Source organism: Nuphar pumila, unplaced genomic scaffold (assembly GCF_984573655.1).
Source record: "Nuphar pumila unplaced genomic scaffold, dmNupPumi1.hap1.1 HAP1_SCAFFOLD_108, whole genome shotgun sequence".
Classification (NCBI taxonomy): Eukaryota; Viridiplantae; Streptophyta; class Magnoliopsida; order Nymphaeales; family Nymphaeaceae; genus Nuphar; species Nuphar pumila.
The window spans coordinates 50,507-77,460 of record NW_028323176.1 but is presented as its reverse complement, the minus strand read 5'-3'; the positions used below and the strand labels follow the sequence as shown (position 1 = coordinate 77,460).

General features: G+C 36.1%; 1 protein-coding gene across 2 annotated transcripts; it reads left to right on the top strand.

The window, feature by feature from the left end:
* Window positions 1-1,744: 1,744 nt before the first annotated feature.
* HCF107 (high chlorophyll fluorescent 107) lies at window positions 1,745-26,474 on the top strand. 2 transcript variants are annotated; one of them, XM_089993998.1, is made up of 8 exons: window positions 1,745-2,489; window positions 3,039-3,182; window positions 4,939-5,244; window positions 5,384-5,443; window positions 7,983-8,228; window positions 10,455-10,565; window positions 24,826-25,002; window positions 25,647-26,474. In XM_089993998.1, exons 1-8 carry the CDS (start codon window positions 1,878-1,880, stop codon window positions 26,022-26,024), a joined length of 2,034 nt encoding a protein of 677 aa, XP_089850124.1. In that variant the 5' UTR covers window positions 1,745-1,877; the 3' UTR covers window positions 26,025-26,474. The 2 variants fall into 2 exon arrangements, with proteins under 2 accessions (XP_089850124.1, XP_089850125.1); XM_089993999.1 differs by lacking the exon at window positions 3,039-3,182.
* The last annotated feature ends 480 nt before the right edge of the window (window positions 26,475-26,954 follow it).

The window sequence follows — 26,954 nt, the reverse complement described above, 5'->3', positions numbered from 1 at the left end:
TGACCGAATCGGAGAAGACTGGCGAGCCTTACCGATTCCGAAACGTCTCGAACAGAGAAAACCACTTTCAGGTACTGAAATTCACTCCGCCGCGATGATCGAGCGGATGAAGAAGACTCCCTGGGGAGGGAAAGTGATGATCTTCGACGCCGATCACCTGGATGACGTCCCCGGTTAGGGCTTCGTACAGGCGACCGTTCCGGATGATGAAGAACTTCTCCTCCGTCGCCCGCAGCATCCTCCGCGTCCCGGAAAGCCGCTAACAGGTTGTCGACGCTCCGAGAACCTCTTTGACTCGTCGCCTATCATCTCGATTGATCGTCTCCAGCGAGTCGCGTCGCGGTGGCCCAGAGTCTCTTAGGGTTAGGGTTCCGGCATCTTCCCATGGGACTTCTTGAGATGCCTGGCTTCGTGGGGTTAGGGTTTCTCTCAGATGCTATAAAAAGGAGGAGAATTGACAGAGAAGATGGAGAAGACGATGAATCCATGGAAATTAGAGAAAGAAAAAACGATAAATTTATAAAACTCACTTTTCACCTGGAAAGGATAAATGAAAAATGAAAATGGCGGGTAGAGCTAGGCGGTGGAGGTAAATTTTTTGGGTAATTCACAAAAAGCCCCCTCATTTATCAGATATTATATAAAAGGATTTTTTTTTTACATTATTACACTAAGGCGCTGTTATTTTTCTTAACCTTCCAAAAACGTTCTTGGTCCTGACTCCTGAAATTGTTCGGTTGTCCTTTTATTTAGTCGAGCAAACTGACTTAAGTATTGGTTAATAAAAGAGCAGAAAATGAGTTGTATTGCCACGAGTTCTGTTACCAATATATCATTTTTGGAGAAGTGGGTAGCTGACTTAAGTATGTTTTTGCCTCTTATGTTACTATATGTTAAATGATGGGTAAAGGGGTGCGCCACAGGTTTACATGATTGGGAAAGTGACTTTAAGTGCGGTAGGCATAGCCAATACGACTAGGTCTCTGATCTGGAGAGTGGTTTTCCCATTCTCCATAGAAAAAAATTGATCTATGCACCACTTTTTTGGATACGCTCCAAACTAGGGCCGTCAAAGGGTCAGGCATGACCTGAGCCTTGTATGAATTGGATCGTATAAGACCCAGGTTTCAATGTAATAGATAAGGATGTCAATGAATTGGATTTTATCCCATATCTGTCTGAATTCTATTCCGTTTAGTTGGATTTGGTAAGCCAAAAAGATATCCTGTTGTAATTGGATGCAGATGTGGTTTTGATTTTTTGCTACTGAATCCGACAAATATTTGACCCGCTTACATGTAAAAGAGCGCTTTTCACCATCAGAATCCGTTTAGCCAACATTCGATTGGTCTAATATGATATTGACCACACCCAATCCGAATCCGAACCATTTACATCCTTGCTGTAATAGATCTGATTAGCTAAGTGGGTCAGTCTCACGAATCTGAAGAATGTATAAAGTTCTGGGTGTTTATCCATTTCCGGAACCGTATCTGGTCAAACCTAAGACAGACCCGGACCGGGAACCTGTACCAGTTACCTCAACGTCAAACTCGGTTCCGGACCCACTGAAACCGAACCAGATCCGGCTCTTCGATGGGTCCTTTAACAATATCTCAGGGGTAAGGTAAGACATTTCCCATAGCATCCTCTCTCCAGTGCCATGTTTTTTTGAGTGACACGTGGCAGAACCACAACCACCAAAGCCACGCTCCCTCCATCCTCATTCCAGTTCCATCCTCTCTCCGTTCGCTCACTGAAGCAAAGCGAAGTTGAGCATAGAGATAGAATTCGAAGGCGAAGGAGTTCTTGGTAGCTCGAATTCCTTCCTTTGCTTTTTCTGGCTCTTGCTATAAAGAAGATCGATAGATCGATCAATGAGCGCGATTTCGTTCGGATGTCATTTGCTTCCGTTCCTTCCCTCTCCTTCTTCCCTCCAAAACCCCTCAAAATCCTTCTTCAAGCCTTCCCCTGTACCCTTCCCCCATCCTCCGACCCAAATTAAGGTTCCCTCATGTGCCTCGAAGCAAGGAGAGCCATCGACGACTTCGTCGTCGTCCCTAGACGCGCGCCTCCTCCTTGCCGATTCCGACGGTGAGGAGAACGGCGCCGAGCAAGATTCCGATGATGATGACGGATGCGTCGAAACGGATTCCCCGGGAAATTCTGCGGCTAAAATCTCTGGTGAGAAGTCTACGAAGGAGCCGCTGGTCATTAGGAGGCCTGTCATGGATGTCTCGAGAGACGAAGATCCGGAGGCTTCCGGTAGGGTCGGAGAGGAAGGTGAGAGCGTCGATGGAGTCCCTTCTTCTTCTTTTTCTTCCGTGGATGAATCGGAGGTTTCTGGTTTGGTTTCCGTTTTCGAGCTGGAGAGGGTTCGCAGTAACTCGGATAGGCCCTTGGGGATCAACCTGGAGCTTGCGTTGTACCGTGCCAAGGTTTTGGCGAGGAACTATCGATTCGAAGACGCGGATAAACTCCTGAGGCAGGTACAACGCTCTCATGTGGCTTATTCATTCCATTTCTTTTTCTCTTGTTCTTTGATGAAATCGTGTTGCGAATTTGGCTATGTGATTGTTAATGCTTGGAAGAGAATAGATCTGGACCGATCGTCATTCTCTCATTAGCAGTTTAAACCTGTTGCAGCGTGCACTGTCTCATCATGAATTTTTATAGTTATTGTGAATGTTACTGTGCTGAATCGTGTTCTTCTTCCATGCGATATTGGAATTTGTCAACTGCACAAATCGTTACACTTGCAATATTTGTTTCTAAGTAGTGAATATCCCTGGTCTTCTATGCTAATTAGAGTTTTTAGACGTCCAACTAATTTCAAGCATTGTTATGGGAAAGATATATCATATAATACTGCATTCTTAAAAATTTAATTTGCTACACTGACTTTGTCTGTGACGCTCTGTACCTCTCATCTAAAGTTGTTTGTGTTCGTTTCTTTGTTCTGATGCCACTATATTTGCTTGGAGTTTACTCTTTGGTTGTTGTAGATCCATCTGCCTGATATAGTTATTTTGTATAAGTGTATATATTTTTGGCCAGAAGACGGAAGGCCATATGTGGCCCTCGGGCGAATTTTGAGCAAGCAGTCAAAGATCATAGAAGCTAGATCGGTGTATGAGCAAGGATGCCAAGCAACCCAAGGAGAGAATTCTTATATTTGGCAGGTCAGTGTAACGGTTTATGCATTGGTATCTTTCTTTTCTGAGAGAGGATGCGCAGATACATGATGAAATTTTCAGGAATCCTGTCTAGATTTTGAAAAATTTACTCTGGCTACTATACCGAATCTAAACAACTGTCCTGAATATTAATTTGGAAGATAACGTACATGTTAATTTAGAAGAAACTTTTCAATATTGATATTGCTCTCTAAACGTTGCACTAGTCCTCTGTGCAGTGGTAGTTGTAAATTTATGCATTAAACATTGTTTTATTTCTTTCATGTTCCCAGGCATGGAAGAACCTCTTAGTATGGAGCCAATGTGGGTCATTTCGGCATGCATGTTAGGTCTTCCCTAGACCAGTCAAACGTATATTTTGTTATTCATTGCAAAACATAGAAGATTGGGAATTGATTAAAAGGTTAAATATTCAGGGAAAGGAAGATGTAGAGAAGAGTTTTCACTTGGAAACAACCTGCTGACAAACTGTGGATTTTTTAATCTAATTTTTCGCATTACGCTCTGTCCAATTTTAAGAGTACCATATTCAGATTGAAGTAAATGCTGACATTCTCGAAAGAGTGTCAATAGACATAGATATCTGATTTTCATCAAGTGAGTGTTAGATAACTGAAATCAGTAGCTCTTACATGATGCACATTGCATGCATCAAATCAGACTGATGTCTGACAGCCTATCACTAAGATTCTTTTGACAAGACCAGAGGTAGATTTATGGTGTGAAGCTAAATTCAGTGAATTCTTCCCCCAATATGGGGAGGAGGTTGGTGTGTTGGAAACCTGCATTCCTGTATACCGTTTCAGTTGATCTAGTGTTGTCTTTTCAGTTGGCCTAGAGTGAAATATGAGCATATCCAATTTTAAGATGGGGATCAGGAGATAGTAGTTGAGACTTGAGGTAAATGCTCATTGGAATGTCTAATAGTGCTTCTGTTGTCCAGGGAGAGAGAGACCCATATTTTATGTGAAGGATCTCAAAATTTTAAATCAATCCTTCTATGATCCCTATTCATGCTTTCATTTACATGATGAGACTGAATGTTGATGAAGAAATTTTCATACTTATTAGTTTCTGCATTAACCTATATTTATCTTTCTTGATGATTCTCTTGAGCAGGCAGTGCTCTATCTTGAATATCACACTTGTTTGCCTGAGTCCTTGAGTAAGTCCCAGTTGGTTGATTCCTTTTACTGTGCATGTAGACAGAGGAAAGCATATGCATGCAGGTTCTTGTATTGACAACCCTTATCCCAGTTTATTGTGGCTGAAGCACCGAGGTATAGTGCTTTTTTTTTTTGGATGATGATGAACCCACTAGGATTGAGATAGGTGCCATATGTATTATCTAACAGACATAGGGGTGTCCACGTACAGAAGCCTAAGGTGCAGTATCTGATCATTTTCAGTTTTATCTACTTATTAGAATATCATTAAGAGTAAAATTATCTATCCTCAGACTTTTCAGAAACATCAGTCATTGGGACAATTAAGTATTTTCAGTTGATTGATACATTGTTTACATCTTTCTTCCATGGTATTATGAGAGGGTTGGTTGTCACTACCTCCAATTCTTATTTATGATATTGCACAACTATTGACAAGGCTTTAAATAAGCATGTAAAATTCATTGGGCGGGTCTTTTTTATTTGTGATGCATTACTTGGTATGTGATACTGTCTGGTAGCCAATGATGCAATAATTTTGATACTCCTCTTTTATTACTCTCATCTGTGGCTAGTGTTGGGCTGTTTTGGAAAAAAGAATTGGAAATATCAGAAGGGCTAGAGAGCTGTTTGATGCTGCTACGGTGGCTGATGAAAGGCATGTTGCAGCTTGGCATGGGTGGGCAGTTCTTGAGATAGAACAAGGGAATATAAAAAAAGCTAGATACCTTCTTGGAAAAGGACTCAAATATTGTGGTGCAAATGAGTATATATATCAAACACTTGCATTACTTGAAGCCAGAGGAGACAGGATTGACCAAGCTCGCTACTTGTTCCAACAGGCTACCTTATGTAACCCCAAGAGCTGTGCTAGTTGGCTTGTAAGTACTGATCATTGAAATTCCTTTTGAAACCAATATATATCTACTTAGAATGTTGCTTTCTGGAGGTTTGCTGATAAATTTTTTTCTAGTTCAATTGGAGTTGTTCCATTTACTATGGATTTCTTTTCTGATACAGGCATGGGCACAAATGGAAGTGCAGCAGGAGAACACTAAGATTGCCAGGAAACTGTTTGAGGTTCCTATTTTCTCACATTATCTGTTTTGTTACTATAAATTTAGAAGGTCTTGTAATATGTGTAAGTCCTCTAAGCTCACTGCTAAGAGAAATGGCCCCATCTGCAAAATAGCACGTAAGTTACAAAGTCTAGACCTGTTACCCTCACAACTCCACATGGCCATTGTTTTTTGTTGGAGTAAAGCCTTTAGACATCAAAAAGTGTGATGTGCTGAACAATGTAGGTGTAACGAACTTGTCACTTCTAATCTTCTAGCCATGGAGAAAAGCTAGACTTGTAGAGGCTACTTGTATAAGGTAATGCTTTTCTATAATGTGGTGGTCCGTCCTTCATAGATAAGTAATCTTTTTGTTGCTTGAAACAAAATTTCTGGATTCCATTTTCTGCGCTTTTAAATATTTCTTTCCAAATGTACTTATTTGGCCGCATCTATATTTGACTATGTTCCTATTACTAGGATATCAATATCAGGATATGGTATGACATGTGTATTTTTGGTTCTAAGCAGAATTTTGGACAGCACACAAGGCTGTAGGAAACAAACATACATGCATGCATTTATATATGCATGCGTGCATGTAGAGGGCCATACTTAGTGTGGTTATGTACTATGTCAGAAGTGGCGGCAGACCAGAGATGGTTCCATCCCTCTGCCTTTTAAATGAAGTGGCCACTCTCAAGACTGAAACCCAAGTTTCCATGTTAAGAACCTGAGCACTTCACCGCTGCACTAAAAAAAAATCATGGTGTTGTCATATATTACCACTGCACTTTATTTTTTTCTTATTTTCTATATTTTAAAAATGTTGTCTATTTTTTTTAACTTTTTTGTTAAATGCCAAGGTTTTCCTAAGATTTATCAGAAGCCATGTGCATGTAGAGGGCCATACGGGCCATACTTAGTGTGGTTATGTACTATGTCAGAAGTGGCGGCAGACCATAGATGGTTCCATCCCTCTGCCTTTTAAATGAAGTGGCCACTCTCAAGACTGAAACCCAAGTTTCCATGTGAAGAACCTGATCACTTCACTGTTGCACTAAACAATGACTCATACACACACAAAATCTGTTGTATTTGGAAAAAAAAAATTCATGATGTTGTCATATATTAGCACTGCAGTTTATTATTTTCTTATTTTCTATATTTTAAATATGTTTTGTGTCTTTTTTTTTTGTTAAATGCCAAGGTTTTCCTAAGATTTATCAAAAGCCACATTATATCTCAAGACTCTGTCTTGCTAAGATATGGCCAAGACCGATATATGTAACGACCCCAACTCATACCCCTTGAAAATGCGGATTTTTTTTTAACCATAGTGAAAATCTTTTCACAAACCCGGGGCCTTTACAGTTCCACTCCCAATTGGATAAAACAACCAACCACAATAGAGCTTACAATTATCATTCATACCAAACCAAACCTTTATTGAAATAATAAATAATAAGTCTAGAGACAATTGTATAAATGAAATATTCAGAGTGCAATAACAACTAAATGAAACGAAAAGGAAATAAAAGAAGAGTCACACTGTCCATCTGTGATCTGTCTAGCAAGTGCGTGTCACCCGTGACTTTCCAAAAACCAAACGCTTCACTGATCACCTGAGGCTGCGAAAAAACATAAATAGAGGGTGTCAGAAATCCGAAGAATTATGCGTACGAATCCCTCTAATGAAATAAATGAGCATAAAGAACACAGATAGGATTTCATGCGATAATTCAGAGGAATGCAATTATGACAATTACATAATTCAATTAAGCATTCATGCAATAAGGAAAAACTTCTAAGCATGAAAGAACATTTAAGCAATAACAGTGATCACAATTTAAGTAAGCAAGACATTTATCATGCATTATAAATTAAACATCACACATCCACCAACATGTAATAATTAAGAGAAGAGGTAAAATATGCATGTTCTAATGCATCGCAGGAATATTTATGATTTATGTGCAATGCATGAACACTTTATTATCTTTCATTAAAGTTTTCTTTTCTATATGCATGTCCTATTAAAGGCATACAATTTAAGTTCTTCTTTTTAATTACCGTTGCCCGTGGATACACCAAATGAGTACAATTTCCCGAGGTCAAGTTAGGTTCCCTGTACTCGCATTTATACCAGATATTCCGTAACATTGTATGATTCATGTAACACTTTTCATTTCATACCAGAAATTTATACAGACTCCCTGCACTCGCATCTCTCTATGTCATGTACATTGCATTTGTAACCTGATTGCAATTACATTATCCAATTTTGTGTAAATTTTGAAATAGAATGTTTTCTTTGTACCCATAAGTTCATTTCTCTGAATTTTATGTGCATGAAATGTGCCTCCATAGTTCTATCATGTATTCATGTTATCTGAAATGCTAGTTTGGGAAGATGACTGTTTTGCTAGTATTAAGATCTACTTAGTGGCATTTGTTTTTTCCATTTATTAATTCACCTTTATATGTGGGTTCATTGTTCTGATTTACTATATTATTAAATTTATGCCTTTGAAATTCAAAACATTTGTGTTTCTGTGCAGAGAGCAGTTCAGGCTAGCCCAAAGAACAGATTTGCCTGGCATGTGTGGGCCCTCTTTGAGGTCAAGCAGGGTAATATTGATAAAGGAAGGAAGCTTCTAAAGATAGGTCATGCACTCAACCGCAAAGATCCTGTGATCCTTCAATCACTTGCTTTGTTGGAGTATAAGCATTCTTCTGCAAACCTTGCCCGGGTACTATTCAAGCGGGCAGCTGATTTGGATCCAAAACACCAACCAATATGGACTGTAAGGGTTCATTATCAAATAACCGATTTCTTTTTTTGTGTTATTCCAAGCTTAAATCCATCTGCACCATGTTAATAAATGTTTTATTGATTACTTTGGTACTTTTGTTAGTTGGACACATCTGTTGAATTCTTCTCTTGGTATATTTTGTACTTCACATATGGCTTCTTACTAAGTAAAAATTTTAGGAAGATCTTCTAAGACCTCTTGATTACCTTACCACTATTGCACATTCATCATATTTTTGTCTTTCAAAATTACTGTTTCTTCAAAAACAGCTTATAAGATTAGAAACAGAAGATATAAGGCCTTACTGTTAACATAACTTAGGTTGCAATGTTATGCAGAATATTGATATTACAAAGTTGCTTCATTGTTATTGAATTTTGGCATGTTTCATTTCATTTTGTGATGTGTACCCAAAACATAAGTGTTCTATTAGATGGAAATGCTTAGATAGAAATAAATTTTGAAATGTAATGCCACCACATAGAGAATGCCTTAAAAGTAGGAAACTGCCTGCCTCTCCCATTTGCTCTCTCTATCCTCTCCTAACTTATAATACCCTAATAAACATAAAATGTACGCTTAGGGCTTACTGTTCCTTCCACAGATATAATCATAGCAAACCCATCCACTTACGTTCATCGCTCTTGAAAAGTGGGTTCTGAACAATTTCTAATAATTGTAGGAACACAACATATTTAAACAAACCCAAAGGCAGGAGGGTTGTTCTTGCACCAATCTTTAATGTGATGAGAGTTTCCCAATCCAATGGGGAATGGATGAGAGAAAATGCTGCTCAGTTGGTTCTTAGTACCGAATTCTGGAGCTTTGTGCTAATCTATATGCTTCTTTCCTTTTTGATATACTTGATGCAAATGAAATCCTTTCAAGTTTCAATTAATGGACAATTTTTTTTTCTGAACTGCAGAGATGATTGCTTTTTTCCAACTCTTCTTGGCACACTTTGATTGTGCCATAAGGCAGCACATTAAAAGATTCACTTGTCACATTTACCAGTTTACTCTGATTAGGCATAAATAAATTTGCACATCTAGTTTCCTGGTTCGAAAGAGAGAAACAAAGGAATACAAACAGTTTGCTTCTAATGCATATGAAATACATGAATGTCTACCTGTCACAAAAAGGCATGCCAGATATTCACATGTAGATTCAATTGGGATTTTTTGGGTGTGGGAAGTTCGGCTAGGTTCTTTTAATCCTCTCAATCCATGTTTGAGGAACACAGTTTTAGAACGGATAGTTTTATCCACCACTACCGCTTTTGAAAATCAGGTTGTTTATCAGGAGGTGAAAGGTGGTTTTACCATCACTAGAACCTCTCTCTCTCTCTCTCTCTCTCTCTCTATATATATATATATATATATATATAGAGAGAGAGAGAGAGAGAGAGAGAGAGGACTTTTTCTCTTAGGTGACATTCTGGGAGAAGGTTGGTGGCAGCAGCAGTGTTGGCTTGTAGGCCCATTCTCAACATTAAGGCTTCAGTTGTACAACAATCCGGATTGCAAAGTCCTATTCTGTGTAAAAAAGATGCATGAAATGGTTGCTTTTACCACCATCAATCGCTGATCAAATTTTTAGCCTGATGCTGTTACTTGTGAAGTTTGAGTTTGGCTGAACACTTTCTTCAATATGTTTATAGCTTACATTTGTGGGACCTCCAGCCTCCCACTTTTAAGTTTCCTGTTGATTTAATATTATATCTTAATGTTGTTTTGCCTTTCGCTTTGCCTCTGCTTCCAGAAAAAACTGAGGGACAAGGAAAGAAGAAGAAAAAGGCTAAATTGCAAGGACAAGCAGCACTAATGGTCCTTGTTTTCTTTGTTTGTTGCACTCTGCAGCCGGCCACTTTTCTTATATTCCTGCCTATTCACCTAGCTGAAATTGACTAATTCCATTAAATTGTTTCTCTTTTGGCAACTTGGTGAATTATCTGTTGGTATAGTTTGAATTTCCTGTTGTAAAATTGGTTCTTATATTTTAATTGCTCTTTCCCTCCCTTTGCTTCAATTATCCATACAAGCATTTACATTAACAGCAACAATAACAAATACTCTAATTTGTGAAAATTGGCAACTTTTTTATGGGTTTGGTTTGTATTTTTTGCTTGCATAGTGCCAGTCTAATCCATAGTTCTTTATATTAGTTTTAGGCATTATTGCTGAGAACAACATTTTCTCCTTTGCATGGATTCAACAGGCTTGGGGTTGGATGGAGTGGAAGGAAGGGAACCTAACCACAGCAAGGAAACTCTATCAAAGGACACTATCAATTGATTCAACAAGTGAAGACGCTGCACGCTGCCTTCAGGTACTTTTTTTCTTGCTTGATTGTGATTCATTCTGAAGCATATGGATGGCTTGTAATAAAACAAGAGCCTTCAAACAAGAACACAAAAGTTCACAACAAGTATCCACTAAGGGCACATCAACAAAGCCCACAAAAGGGCATACAAGGCTTAAGAATATAAAAAATAAATATTTTATTCAATCCATAAAAATGCTAAAGGCATTTAATACAATGTGAGGGGGATAACCCCTATTTATATACAAAAGGGAGCTCAAGAGAGAGGCTCTTGAGAGACTCAAATAGAGTCGTTGGAGCTAGTCCAATGGCTCTATTTGTAGCCGTTGGACTAGCTCCAATGACTATCAAACTAGTCAACAATGTGTTGACTAGTTTAAATCTAGTTCAAAAAATAAAATAAAAGAAAAAGAAAAAATATATAAATATGCATATATACTATATATATTATATATATATACATCATATGTATATATATATATAAATATACATATATTACTATATATACATATATATATATATATATATCATATGTATATATCGCTCTCTATATATATACACTTTTAACGCTCCCCCTCAAACTCACAGTACAATGATCGAAAGTTTGCCTAAGAGAAAGTAAAATCCAAGAGTAGTAAGAGGTTTGGTGAAAGAATCTGCTAACTGGTATTTTGATGTAACATTAGTATAATTAAAGATATGTATGAAGGAGTAGTAACCAATGTCCGCACTTGTGGAGGGGTGACAACCAATTTTCCGATAACGGTTGGGTTACATCAAGGATCTGCTTTAAGCCCTTTCCTATTTGCGATAGTGATGGATGAGCTTACGAGATCAATTCAAGATAATGTACCGTGGTGTATGTTGTTTGCTGATGATATTGTTTTGATTGATGAGTCTAGAGCTGGGGTTAATGCTAAGTTAGAATTATGGAGACAGACATTGGAAGCTAGAGGTTTTAAGTTGAGTAAGAGTAAGACTGAATATATGGAATGTCGGTTTAGTAAGCAACGAAGTAGTGATGGGAGTGTAGTGAAGCTTGGTGAGCAAGATATACCGGTGAATGATTATTTCAAATATTTGGGATCCATCAAAAGTATGGAGAAATTGATGGAGATGTAAATCATAGGATAAAGGTTGGGTGGATGAAATGGAAAAGTGCTACTGGAGTGCTGTGCGATCGTAGAATGCCATTGCGGTTGAAGGGAAAGTTTTATAGGACGACTATTAGACCCGCTTTACTATATGGTACGGAATGTTGGGCTGCCAAGAGACATCATATTCAAAAAATGAGTGTAGCTGAGATGCGGATGCTTAGATGGATGTGTGGAAATACAATAAAAGATAAGATTCGGAACGAAGAGATACGTAAGAAGGTAGGTGTTGCGCCCATTGAAAATAAGATGCGAGAGAATCGTTTACGGTGGTTTGGACATATTCGGCGAAGGCCTAATGATGCTCCAGTTAGAAGGTTGGAGAAATGGGAAAATATATTAGTTAAAAGAGGTCGGGGTAGGCCTAGGAAGACTTGGATGGAGATGATAGGAAAGGATATGAATGCTTTGAACCTCACCGAGGACATGGCGTTGGATAGAAATGATTGGAGGAAAAGGATTCATGTGGAAGACCCAAAATGAATTTCTTTTTTGGTTCATATCGCTGACCCCAATTGTTTTGGGATGAAGGCGTAGTTGTTGTTGTTTGTTGTTTTGTATAAGGCAGATCAATAGTCCCATGTAGATACTCCTCTTTGACGCAGTGACAATCCATTTGTATATATTTGGTACGTCATGAAATGTATGGTTACTCGTTATGTAGATCGCACTCTTGTTGTCACAGCACATGCATGAGGCTTTTGTCACTTCAACTCTCATATCGGCCAACAATCTTTTCAGCCAGACTATCTCCATAGTTGTGGTTGCTATAACTCTATACTCAGTTTTAATTGATGAAATAGAGACCTTCTGTTGCTTCTTGCATCGCCACATAATCAGATATTCACTTAAGAAAACACAAAAATCAGTAGTTGAGTGTCTATTATTGGGATCACCTTCTCAATCAACATCTATGTAAACAATTCAATCTAATGTAGATGAAACATACATAAATAGGCCTCGAGAAAGAAAAGTCTTAATATATCTAATAATACACAAAACTGCTCTCACGCAAAAAGAAGTGGAAGCATGCTGAAATTGACTAGTTGTATATACAATGTGTGATATATCAGGTATAGTAATTGAGATGTAGGAAAGTTCTCCAATAAGTTGTCAGTAAGGAGTATGATCTTCAAGAGGTTCTCCATCATCAATTCACATCTTGGTACTGACAACCTTAGGGGTATCAACTCTCTTATCATCTGTGATTGTAGACCTAGAGACAATGTCAAAAGTGAATTTAGGCTGAGATAATAAATGCCCTCTAGAAGAGTAAGCAACTTCAATTTCTAAGAAGTATCTTAATAAACCCAAATTAGTCATTTCAAAATAATTTTTGAAAAGTTTTTTAATGTTTTTAACTCCCTCTTTGTCTCTTCCGGTGATGATCATGTCATTTACATAAAAGAGGAGAATAATAATACCTGTATCAGAAATCTTAACGAATAAAATAGTGCCAGTTAGACAAGTTATGAAGCCAATATCAAACATTACATGACTAAACCTGTCATATCAGGCTTTTAGTTCATGTTTAAGACCATAAAGAGCTTTATTCAAATGAAGAGCTTTACACTTAAGGATACTTATATCTGGTGGTACCTCAATTTCTTCATAATCTATGCCATGCTTTTGGGAATATTCCTTGGCAATTGGTATGGCTTTATACCTTTTAAGAGTTCCATCACAATTGGTTTTTACCTTATATACCCACCTACAACCAATATTTTTCTTTCTTTATGAGATATTTTAAATAGTCTAAGTGTTAGCCTTTTCTAAAACTTCTAATTCCACCCTCATAGCTTCTACCCATTTAGAATGTTCCTTGCCTTGAGCATAGGTTGAAGGTTCTATGTATGAATGTATTAATACAATAAATGCCTTGTAATTGGGAGAAAATGAGTAATAAGACAAACTTCTCGGGTGGTTTATAGATTCTAGATGATCTTTTGGTTTGTACTTCAGGCTTATCAAAATATTTCTTGAGAGCACATGGATGATTGGGATCCCTACGCCTAGAGTATTGTAAATAATTCTTGTCCCTATGAAATTGCTATTCACTAATCACATTATCATGGTTTTGTTCTGTATCGATTATATCTTGACCATTATCAAGGTCATATTCACAATCACAACTATCATTGTCATACTTCAAAGTCAAATCTAATAGAAAAGAATACTCAGTTACTTCTTTAGTTTTTTTTAAATCAAAGAAACTTTCATTTTCTAAGAAGGATATATTTCTTGTAACATACATATTTTTATTCTTAAAATCAAAGCACCTTTAGCCTTTTTGGTTGTCAAAAAATAATAAACTTTATTTCATTCACATGAAATGCTTAAAAAGCATTGTTACAAAGGAGAGGGGAGTTACCTCTATTTATACACAAAGAGTGAGGGAGAGAGAGGAGCTTTCAAGAGCTCATAAACAGTCGTTGAAGCTAGTCCAACGGTTGTAATTGTAGTCGTTGGACTAGCTCCAATGACTATAACAATTAGTCAAGATCTAGTTGGATCTTGACTAGTTTAGAATATAGTTCAAATTAAACTAGACAAAAAATAAAAATACAAAAGAAAAAAAGAAAAAAGGAAAAATTAAAAATAAATAAATAAATAATATTATATTATTATATTATATATAGTTACATTTATGTGTACACTTTTTAATACTCCCCCTCAAACTTATGGTATAATGAGCTAGAATTTGTTTAAGAGAAAATGATATCTAGGAGCAACGAGAGGTTTGATGAAGAAATCCGCTAATTGGTATTCTGATGTAACATACGATAGATCAATGGTTCCATGTAGATACTCCTCTCTGACATAGTGATAATCCTTAATATGCTTGGTGCATTTATGAAATGTTCGATTGCTGGCAATATAGATCGCACTCTTGTTGTCACAGCATATGCGTGGAGCTTTTGCCACTTCAACTCCCATGTCAGCCAACAATCTTCTAAGCCAAACTATCTCCATTGTTGTGGTGACCATAACTCGGTATTCAGCTTCGGTGGACGAAAGAGACCTTCTGCTGGTTTTTGCACTGCCATAAAATCAAAGATTCACCTAAGAAAACACAAAAACCAGTGGTTGGGTGCAGTGTGTTATAAAAAACGCGCCTTGAAGTGCAAAAGGCGTGCCTAGCTTTGAGGCGCGGCCCTTTGTGCCTCAAGGCGCATTTTTTTTTGTTTTTTTTTACAACAAGACTTCTGAGAAGTAATCAAAAAGATTTTTTTAGGTTAATCTCATATATTTTCCAGTTATTTCACATATGTAATCAGTTTTTTAGTATATTACTATATTTTAACTTTTGTTGGTTAATCTCGTATATTTTTCAGTTATTTCAGTCATGTAATTAGTTTCTTGATATATTTTAACTTTTGTTGGTTAATCTCATATATTTTCCAGTTGTGTAATCAATTTTTTAGTTACTTTTACATGTTAATCTCATGTTTTTTAGAATAATCTCATATATTTTAACTTTTGTTGGTTAATCTCATATATTTTCCAGTTATATAATCAGTTTTTAGTTACTTTTATATGTTAATCTCAGATTTTTTAGAATAATCTCATATATTTTAACTTTTGTAGGTTAATCTCATATATTTTCTAGTTATTTCAGTTATGTAATCAGTTTCTTAGTATATTTTAACTTTTGTTGGTTAATCTCATATATTTTCCAATTATGTAAACAATTTCTTAGTATATTTTTTCTTTTATTAGTTAATCTCATATATTTTCCAGTTATGTAATCATTTTTTTAGTTACTTTTATATGTTAATCTCATATTTTTTAGAATAAGGTCATATATTTTAACTTTTGTAGGTTAATCTCATATATTTTTCCAGTTATTTCAGTTATGTAATAAGTTTCTTAGCATATTTTAACTTTTTTTGGTTAAACACATATATTTTCTAATTATATAATCAGTTTTTAGTTACTTTTATATGTTAATCTCATATTTTTTAGTACTTATTTGAGATTTTATATTTCTTATTGGTTGTTATTTCATCAATAAAGCATTTTTTATTTTTTTATATTTTTTATAATTTTTTTAAAGTTTTCAAAAAAAAATTATGAGGCTTACGCTTTACGCCTCGAGGCTTACGCCTCGCCTAGGTTTTTGGTGGAGCACCTCGCTATGCCTCAACGCTTTTCACAACAATGGTTGGGTGCCTGTTATTAAGATTACCTCCCCAGTCAGCATCAATATAAGCAATTAGATCTAATGAAGATGAAACAACCAAGAAGAGGCCTCATGAAAGTGAAAAGAAGTGAGAGTGTGTTATAAGAAAGTGTTCCAATAAGTTGTATATAAGGAGTTAGATCATCAAGAGGTTCTCCATCATCGATTCTCATTTTGGTGTTGACAACTTCTAGTGTATCCACTCTCTTATCATGTATAATTTTAGAACTGAAAATAATATCAAAAGCAAACTTATATTGAGATAATAAATAACCTCGAGGGTAATAAGAAACTTCAATTCCTAAAAAATATCTCAATAAACCTAAATTAGTCATTTCAAAATGATTTTTAAGAAACTTTTTAATATTTTCAACTCCCTATTTGTCTCCTCCAGTGATGATCATATCATTCACATAAAGAAGAATAATAATCCCTGCATTAGAAATCTTAATAAACAAGTAGTGTCAGTCAGACAAGTTCTGAATCCAATATCAAGCATAACATGACTAAACCTGTTATACCAGGATTTTGGTGTCTGTTTAAGACCATAAAGAGATTTTTCTAAATGAAGAGTCTTATCCTTAGGATTACTTATACCAGGTGGTGCTTCCATATAGGTTTTCATTGAGAAAAATATTTTTGACATTCATTTGAAATATGAGCCATTTTTTAATAGAGACTAAGACTATTAGTGTCCTTGAAATGAAATGGGGATCTTCGAAATACGAGCTTAGATTTACAATGGCAAGTGTCAAGAATGACACTAAAGCATAACCCTTAAAAATGGTATAACTGGAAACAAAATAAAAATAAAAATGTATTCTTTATTGATATGAAAAACCAATTGCTTAAGAAGCATTGGGATGAAATACAAGAGGGGTTGCACCCCTTTATATACATAGCTGAAAGATGGCTCAATAGAGTTGTTGCAGTCCAAACAGCTCTATTGCTAGTCAAGTCTGGATAGGACTTGACTAGCAACAGTCATTCTAGTTCAAACTGAACTAGATGACATAAAGACAAAAAATAAAAATAAAGGGAAAAAGTTACAGAAAAGAAAGAAATGAAAAATATATTTATATATATAATATATAATATATAATATTATTATTATATATATATAGACAGTTTTACATTTTAACACTCCCCCTCAAACTTACGGTACAATGAGCGAAAGTTTGTCTAAGAGAAAGTGAAATCGGGGAGCAGCGAGAGGCTTTGTAAAGAAGTCTGCTAATTGATATTATGAAGTGACATATGACAGATCAATTATCTCGTGTAGATATTTCTCTCTGACGTAGTGACAATCCATTTTGATGTGTTTGGTGCATTTATGGAATGTTTTGTTACTGGCAATGTAGATCGCACTTTTGTTGTCACAACATATTTGTGAAGCCTTTGTTGCTTCAGCTCCCATGTCAGCAAGCAGTCGTCGGAGCCAAACTACTTCCATGGTCGTTGTTGCCATGACTCTGTATTCAGTTTTGGTGGATGAGAGAGATACCTTCTGTTGCTTTTTACACCTCCACGAGATCAATGATTCTTCTAAAAAAACACAAAAGCCAGTGGTTGAGTGTCTGTTATTGGGATCACCTCCCCAATCAGCATCAGTATATGCAATTAAATCAAGAGAAGAGGAGGAAGATAAGAAAAGTCCTCGTGAAAGAGAGGACTTGATGTATCTGATAATACATATGATTGCTCCCATATGAACAAAAGTAGGAGCATGTTGAAATTGACTTGCTGTATGAACAACATGTGCTATATCTGGTCTGATAATGAATAGATAGGAAAGTGCCCCGACAAGCTATTTGTAAGGAGTAGGGTCTACAAAAAGTTCTCCATCATCAATCTGCATTTTAACATTAACAACTTCTAGAGTGTCAACTTTCTTATCATCAGTAATATCAGACCTGAAAACAATATCAAAAGCAAATTTAGTCTGAGATAATAAATATCCTCTAGGAGAATAAGCAACTTCAATGCCTAAAAAATATGTCAACAAGCCCAAATCAATCATTTCAAAATGAGATTTAAGAAGTGTTTTGATTGTTTCAATTCCCTGTTTATCGCTTCCAGTGATGATCATATCATCTACATAGAGAAGAAGCACAATGATCTCTGCATCAGAATTCTTAATAAACAAATCAGTGTCAGTTAAACAGAATTGAAAACGAATATCAATCATAACACGACTAAACCTATCATACCAAGCTTTTGGTGCTTGTTTAAGTCCATAAAGAGCTTTTTTTAAGCGAAGGAATTTACCCTTAGGAATACTTAGACCAGGAGGGGGTTCCATGTATACTTCTTCAACTAGCTTTCCATTTAAAAAAATATTTTTGACATCTATTTGAAAAATAGACCATTTTTTGATAGAAGCTAAGGCAATTAAGGTTCGGACAATTGTCATACGAGCCACCGGAGCAAATGTTTATTCATAATCAATCCCATATTCTTGGGCATAACCTTTGGCTACTAAATGAACTTTATATCTTTCAAGAGTACCATTACTTTTGGTTTTAATTTTATAAACCCATCGGCATCCTATAGTTTTCTTCTCTGGAGGAAGAACTTGAATATTCCATGTTGAAGTCTTTTCAAGTGCATCTAATTCAGCTTTCATGACTTCTATCCATTTGATATCATTTTTTGCTTGAAAATATGTGGATGGTTCTTCATATGAGTGAATTAATGCAATAACTGCCCTATATGTGGGTGAGAAAAACTCATATGATACAAACTTTCCTGGAGGCCTCGAGACTCGTGATGATTGTCTAGTTGGAATGTTAGAATATTTTTCAAGTGCACATGGAGGATTAGACTCTTGTCGCCTAGAATATTGAATACTAGTATCTTTATGAACTTCTTCATTTTCAACATTAAGATCAATAAATTTTTTATCATCATCAGATGTTGATGTTAGATCTAGCAAAAAGGAGTACTCAGTGACGTCTTTTAATTTTCTAAAATAAAAAAAGCTCTCTTTTTCAATAAATGAAACATTTCTAGATACATATAGTCTATTATTTTTGAAGTCAAAACATCTGTAACCTTTTTGTTTTTCAGCATATCCTAAAAAGGCACAAGGAATCACACGAGGAGAAAGTTTATCATTTTTGTCAGTAAATATGAAACATTTGCACCCAAATATTCTTAGTCTAGAGTAGTCTGGAGAAATGTTCATAAGTTTTTCAATGGGAGTGATATTTTGTAACGAAGAAGATGGTATCCTATTAATGAGATAGGTGGCAGTTAATGCAGCTTCTGTCCAAAAGTCTTTCGGGACTTGATTTGCTATTAATAAAGTCTTAGTGGTTTCTATAATTTGGCGATGTTTTCGTTCTGCCAGTCCATTTTGTTGAGGTGTATAAAGACAAGATCTTTGATGTGTGATGCCATGCAATTTAAGATAATTTTGAAAATCTGTGGATAAAAACTCCCCCCCTAAATCTGTGCAAAATATAGTAATATCATTTTGAAACTTGTTTTTAACCATATTATGAAAAGTTTGAAAGTATGAAAATACTTCAGACTTATGTTTGAGAAAGTAAATCCACGTATGTCGGGAGAAATCATTGACAAAAATAACATAGTAAACAAATCCTTCTTTAGAAATTACTGGTGCAGGACCCCAAACATCCGAGTGTATTAATTCAAGTGGTCTTAAAGAGAAAAAGGTTCTGTTCTGAAATGATAATCTTTTCATTTTGCCGAGAATACAATCTTTACAATCAAATGATTCAGAGTTACAAAATTTTCTTAGATTTGAAAAATGTTGGATTTTGGCTATATGTGGGTGACCAAGTTTCTTATGCCACAGTTTCAACTCTATTTTTTGAATATTATAACAAAAAGCTTTCTTCGGCATTTCTAAAAAATCCATGTAATAGAGTCCTCCTTCTCTATGGCCTTCCCCAATCAGCTTGCCTGACTGACGATCTTGTACTCAACAACCATGAGAAGAAAAGGAAATATTACACCCATAATCAGAAATTTGAGATATAGATAAAAGATTTAAATTTAATTTGGGAACATGTCTAATTTCTGGAATAGAAAATTTCTTTGTTTTATAAATTTTTTCAAAATTTTCTATTCCTTCTATTTCAAGAGAAGTCTCATCAGCAGTAAAGACCTTTGACACACTTGTTTTATTTTTAACACATTTGGATATACTTTGATTATTTGGGGTCATATGAAAATATGCACCAGAGTCATGGAGCTAAGAAATTTTACCTGCGGTTGAAGCTTAAGATGAGGAAGAGACACCTTTGATAAGAGGCTGAAGAATCTCCATTAGTTGGGCCAGGGAAACTGGTGCATCCTGATCTTTAGGTTCCGATCCAGCAATTACAACTCTTTTTTCTCTCAGCTCCTTAAGTTTGGGACATTGTGGCCTGTAGTGTCCCGGTTCATGACAGTGATGACAAATAACTTTTTTCTTATCATAGTCACCATTTTGTCGGTTAAAGTGAGGAGGCCTATATGATCGAACATGATTCTCTGGTCTAGACACGGCTAAGACAGAATCATCTTCAATTTTTGAAGAACCTTTTCGGAGACAATTTTTTTCCATTAAAAACTCTTTAATAGTTTCAACAATAGAAGGAATTTTTTCCCGGTAAAGTAGGGTCGATTTAGTGGTTTCAAATTCCGGCCTTAATCCAGTGATAAACTGGTAAAAATGTTCAGCATCGAGTTGTTTCTGACGAAGCTCGATGTCTTCGGCACAATGTCACTTTGGTTATAAAAGGGAAAGTTCTTCCCAAAGTTCGGGCAACCCATTATAATATTTACGAATAGTTTTGTCTCCTTGTGTCATCATTCAAACTTTTTCTTGGAGGTTGCACACGTGTGCAATATCTTTAAGGGAATACATATTCTTAAGGTATTCCCATGCCTTATCGGCATGATCAAATTTGGCAAGACTTGAGCATTTTTTAATGTCAACGCTATTGATAAGCCATGACATTATCTTTGCATGAGATATTCTCCATTCTTTTCATTTCTTCTCGTATGAGGCAATAGCCTTGATTTTCTCTTCTTCCGATAGAGGGATCTCTTTATCTCCCTCCTTTTTAGTAAGAGATAGCTTAGGTTTCGAATTGAAACCATCCACAATCCCCTATAGGTCTTTTCCCCATATATGGTGCTTCATGATTGAAGCCCATGTTACATAGTTCGTATCACTTAGTTTCATAGGCATGACGGTGACTTTATCATTGTCATCCATCGATTACAAGGAGAGAAAGAATAGGAATAGAAGAGAAACAAGAAGGAAAATAAAAAAGAAAGAAAAAAACAATACAACAAGATGTGAAATCTTCCCCAATGAAGTGATAAAACACTTCTCTTCAAGTGGCGAACACTTTTGCAAATGGGCACGGAAACCGAGGCAGCTTTTCCTCAAGATTTAGTACTTCCGCGGGTCTGATACCATGAAATTAAATGAGAATCTTCGAAACACGAGCTTAGATTCACAAGGGCAAGTGTCAAGAATGACACTAAAGCATAACCCTTAAAAAGGGTATAACTAGAAACAAAATAAAAATAAAAATGTATTCTTCATTTATATGAAAAACCAATTGCTTAAGAAGCATTGGGATGAAATACAAGAGGGGCTGCACCCCTTTATATACACAACTGAAAGAGGACTCAATAGAGTTGTTGCAGTCCAAACAACTCTATTGCTAGTCAAGTCTCGACAAGACTTAACTAGCAACAGTCATTCTAGTTCAAACTGAACTAGATGACATAAAGACAACAAAATAAAATTAAAGGAAAAAAATTACAGAAAAGAAAGAAATGAAAAATATATTTATATATATATATAATAATATAATATTATTATATATATGTACAGTTTTACATGTTAATAGTTCTGACTATGGTCATCCAAGCAACTGGAGCAAAAGTTTCTTCGTAATCGATACCATACTCTTGGGAATACCCCTTGGCCACTAATCTGACTTTATATCTTTCAAGAGTTTCGTCACTCTTGGTTTTAATCTTATAAACCCAACTACAACCTATAGGTTTTTTTTCTTGTGGAATATCTTGAACGGTCCAAGTGTTAGCCCTTTCTAATACTTCTAATTTTGCCTTTATGGCTTCTACCCATTCTGTATGGTTTTTGGCTTGAGTATACGATGAAGGTTCTATATACGAGTGTATTAATGCAATAAATGCCTTATATGTGAGTGAAAAAGATTCATACGCCACAAATTTACCAAAAGGTTTAGAGACTCTGGATGACCTTCTGGTTTGTACTTCGGAATATTTTTCCAATGCACATGGAAGATTGGTTTCTCTATGTCTTGAGTATTGTAAACCGGTGTCCCTATGGGTTTGCTCTTCATTAATAACATTATGTTCAGAATCAACAATACCTTGACCATCGTCTAGGTCGTATTCATAGTCACATCCATCAGATTTCGAAGTCAAATCTATCAAAAAAGAATATTTGGTTACTTTCTTGGTCTTTTCAAAATAAAAAAAAAAACAAATTTTTTCAAGAAGGATACATTTCTTGATACATATAATTTTTTATTTTTAAAATTAAAACACCTATAGCCTTTTTTATTATATATATAACTTAAGAAGACACAAGGAATGACAAGGGGGGAGAGTTTATCATTTTTGTTGGTGAAGACATTACATTTGCATCGAAAAACTCTCAATATGGAGTAATCAGGAGATAATTTGACAAGTTTTTCAATTGGAGTTATATTTTTCAAAGAAGAAGATGACATTCAGTTAATGAAATATATAGTAGTTAGAGCTGCTTTTTCCCAAAACTCTTTTGGAATTTGGTTTGCTATCAATAAAGTCTTAGTGATTTTCATAATGTGTCGGTGTTTTCGTTCGGCCAAACCATTTTGTTGTTGTGTGTATGGGCAAAATCTTTGATGTGTGATGTCATGTAAATTGAGATAAGTTTTAAATTCTTTTGACAAAAATTCTTTTCCTGAATCAGTGCGAAAAATAAAAATATCATTTTTAAATTTATTTTTAGTCATTTTGTGAAATGTTTGAAAATGCAAAAAAAAAAAACTCTTATTTATGTTTAAGAAAGTAGATCCAAGTATGCCTAGAGAAGTCATAAAAAAATTGCATAATATGCGTATCCGCCTTTTGATATGACCGATGCGGGACCCCAACATCTGAATGTATTAACTCAAGTGGTCTAGATAAAACAAAAGTTCTATCATGAAATGATAATATTTTCATTTAATAAAGAATACAATCTTTACGAGCAAAATTTTCAGAATTACAAAATTTTCCTAAACTTGAAAAGTATTGGATTTTGGATATACGAGGATGGCCAAGTCTTTTATGCCATAGATTCAAATCCAATTTCTGAACATTATAACAAAAGGCCAATTCTATTTGTAGCCATTGGACTAGCTCAAACAGCTATCAAACTAGTCAACAATGTGTTGACTAGTTTAAATCTAGTTCAAAATGAACTAAACAAAAAGAAAAGAAAAGAAAAAATTATATATATATATATTATATATGCATCATATGTATAGCTATATATATATATACATTAACATGGCTAATCACCCTCTTGATAAGAAAATGACTCAAATCTACTAGACATTTATCTTTAATTGATCCGTTAATGTTGGTTAGAATATGTAACAAGTTCTGATGTCCTCTTCCATACTCATATTGATTGTTTTGTCTCTTATTTTGTCGATTGCAGTTTACTCACCTGAAACTATACTGAAACGCCTATTATATTACATACTGTTAATGCTAGTATGTAGTAAGTATACTATCAAGGGCACCACCTAAATTCCTAAATCTGGAAACTCAATGAATACTTGCTACTTTTTGTTATTATCTCTGATCCTGCTTCTTGTTCAAGCAAGAAGTAGGAATCCTATTAGTTTTGCCGGTGTATGGATAATGGTTTCAACTTCCTACCCCTTCAAATAGGTTCAAGCTGTCTTGAAACCAAAGAAAGAGCACAACCTGGTTCAATTGTAGTGAGTCAGCTGAGCTCGACCAAATCGTAGGGATATTGTTATAAGCCCTTTGCATCTTTGGCTTGAATTTCTTGGCCCAAATGGGGAGTATTAACTATCTCTTGGACAATGATAAAATGGTACTTCTGGCAATATTTGGATTTCCAATCTTTGCAGGTCTATTAGGATCGTCTTAAATTAAGATTTTTTGAGGTCCTTTTAAAAACTCAGTTCATTTGGATTGCAATATCTTTACAGATCTTGTTTGGATCATTGGATTTTGTATCTTTTGGTTGATAGTCTATGATGATCTCTATATAACTTGTTTGGATAATTGGCTCGCCTTCTTAGTGCTCTTGGATTCTTTTTCTTTTTGTAACTCATTAACTACACTGCATGTTGTTACATAGCCATAAGTTCTCTCTTTTTTTGTGTGTGTTTGACATAGGGATGGCAGTGGACCGGGGGAAAGCGGGGCCCCGCCCCGCCTCGCCCCGTTTGGACCGGGGATGAAGGGTATGAAATGGGGATGGAGGCGGGGGTGGAGGATAAAATCCATCCCCGCCGCGGAGGCGGGGCGGGGCGGGGGTGGACATGCACTTTTCACCGCCCCGCCCCGTCCCCGCCACGATCCCCGCCTAATCCCCGCCCCGACCACTTTTCCCCGCAATATCCCCGCCCCGCCCCGCCCCGCCTCATCCCCGTTTGGACCGGGGATGAAGGGTATGAAACGGGGATGGAGGCGGGGGTGGAAACCTTGTCCCCCGCCCCGCCCCGCCCCACTGCCATCCCTAGTTTGACATGCTTGTGGCCCTTGCATGTTCAAAATTATTTGGGGCAAAAACTTCCACTAATAAGCAGCAGTGAAAACTTCTCACTTTAAAAGACATGAACACATTTCATTCTTTTTAACTACAAAATGCCTGCTCAGATTTTGCTTCAGTCCATTTCAGGCATGGGGTGTTCTAGAACAGAGGAATGGAAATCCAACTGCTGCAAGGAGATTATTTAGATCCTCACTGAATATAAATTCACAGAGCTATGTTACATGGATGACATGGGCATCACTGGAAGAACAGCAAGGAAATTCAGTACGTGCAGAGGAAATCAGAAACCTTTATTTTCAGCAGGTAGTGTAATCCCCCTGGATTGATGTTTTCTCGGTTGCATTTCGTTTTCATAATCTTCTTGTCAGGTCAGGATCTTTGTTGTTGGTCCTTGGTCTGCGTAATGCCCTAAATGGTTTTCTGTATGGTGGTTTAACTTTTGATGCATAATTTCTTGGGGGGGGGGGGGGAATGATTTGTTTAGACCTGCTAAACATCATGTCCTTATTAGTAAAATTTTTAGAGCCAATTGTGATGCAGGCCTACCTGGTTCGAGGGAGAAATCTATTTTGGTAGTTATATATAGATGTTTTTCCCATTATAGTGCGTTTAGTTTTGAGTGAATAGTTGTACTAAATTATCCAGATTAGTTTCAGCACACTACTTGACCTAATCCTGCCATGCATGTAGTTGGTAGATTTGGCTTAGGATAAACCTTCATCCAGCCTGAGCCCACCTACCCTTTGCACTATATGTGAAGGTCATAGGTTTGGCCAGTCGAGGCAAGTCCCTGTGGACACGGGTTGTTAGGATTGTCTGCAATCGGTGGCTGATGTTGATGTCAATTCACCAATTGATATGCCAGTCTGCTGTCTGCTTATACAAACAAACATGAAAATTCAATAGATTAACCGCCTTTGTTGTGTCTGATGGTCTTGTGCATGCAGCGAACTGAAATCGTGGATGATGCTTCCTGGGTTATGGGCTTTCTTGACATGATTGACCCTGCACTAGACAGTATAAAGAAGCTCCTGAATTTGGAGGGCAGCCCTTCCTTGAGTGAGGAAGCTATGAATAAGGGGAATGGTACGGACATAGAGACAGGCAGCATTCCCGCTAGTATGGTGGAAGGAAATGAGATTGATGGAGATAAAGCATCAGAGGAATTCAATCTGGACGCTTTTGTCAGAGGCAAACTGTCGCTTGATGCATCACAATTGGAAATTTCAATGGAAGATTCTGAGTCTCAGAACAAGAAGATTAGGCCCCTAAGAAGGATATGGAGAGCAGCAAACAACTACTCTACTGCATCATTGCGATCATGACATTTTCTTCTACCAACCTTTGAGGCAGATTCCTACTTTTTATGAAATTATGCCAATAGCACCTATGCTTTGAGGCGTGAAGCGCACGCATGCCTTGAGGCACAGTATTGAGGCATTGTTGTTTATGAGGCGTGCGCCTTAGTGTTTGAGGCGCACACCTTGCTTGAGGCATGTGCATTGAGGAGGAGCACACACCTCATATACTAAAAATGTATTCAAGTAAAAAGGTAATGTTTCACATATTCACTTAACGTGAATTATGTTGGCAAGTGTGTGCATTAAGGCAACATGCCTTTTCATTTTTTTTTCTTGCCTCTTCGTATGTTTTTTTTTTCTTTCTCAGAATTTTGTAAGTTTTAGAGATTCTCTTTTTTAGCAAACAAACCCTAATTCCGAGTTTAGTTCAAATGTCCCTCGTTTGTTTATTAAAAAGAAGTCTGATTTGGGGTCTTTCTTCTTGTGTTTCATATATTGCTTTTTCAATTTGAGTTAGGAATGAATGTTATTTTTCTTGTTTCCTATAAAAGTTGTAGATGGTTATCAGTTTTTTTTTTTTTGCATTGTTTGGCCTACAAGGCATTACATTCTAAATGGTGATTGTGAATGTAAGTTTCTCTAATATTAGAATAACTTAAATATATATGTATAAGTGAAATACAAAACACTATAACCCAAACCATAACATGTTCATCTACTTCATGTGTGATTTTTTTCTCTCAATCAGATATTTGAAAGCTCAACCTGAGTCATGCATATTTTTAATTTACTTATGAATTGAGATTTGAATAAAAACTCATGATACTATTTTAATTAGGTGAGATATGTTACGTTAGTTTTGTTCTTAATTTTACTTTAAAATCAAGTTTGATCTTTTAGTTCATCTTTCATATGCCTATGTGTTGGAATGTACTTTTTGTGTGTATGAATGCG

Coding starts and splice junctions, on each gene's coding strand:
- HCF107 (XM_089993998.1), top strand. CDS start 1,878: ATGAGCGCGATTTCGTTCGGATGTCATTTGCTTCCGTTCCTTCCCTCT. Junction 5,245..5,383: donor AGAGCTGTGCTAGTTGGCTT/GTAAGTACTGAT, acceptor TTTCTGATACAG/GCATGGGCACAAATGGAAGT. Junction 25,003..25,646: donor GAAACCTTTATTTTCAGCAG/GTAGTGTAATCC, acceptor TTGTGCATGCAG/CGAACTGAAATCGTGGATGA.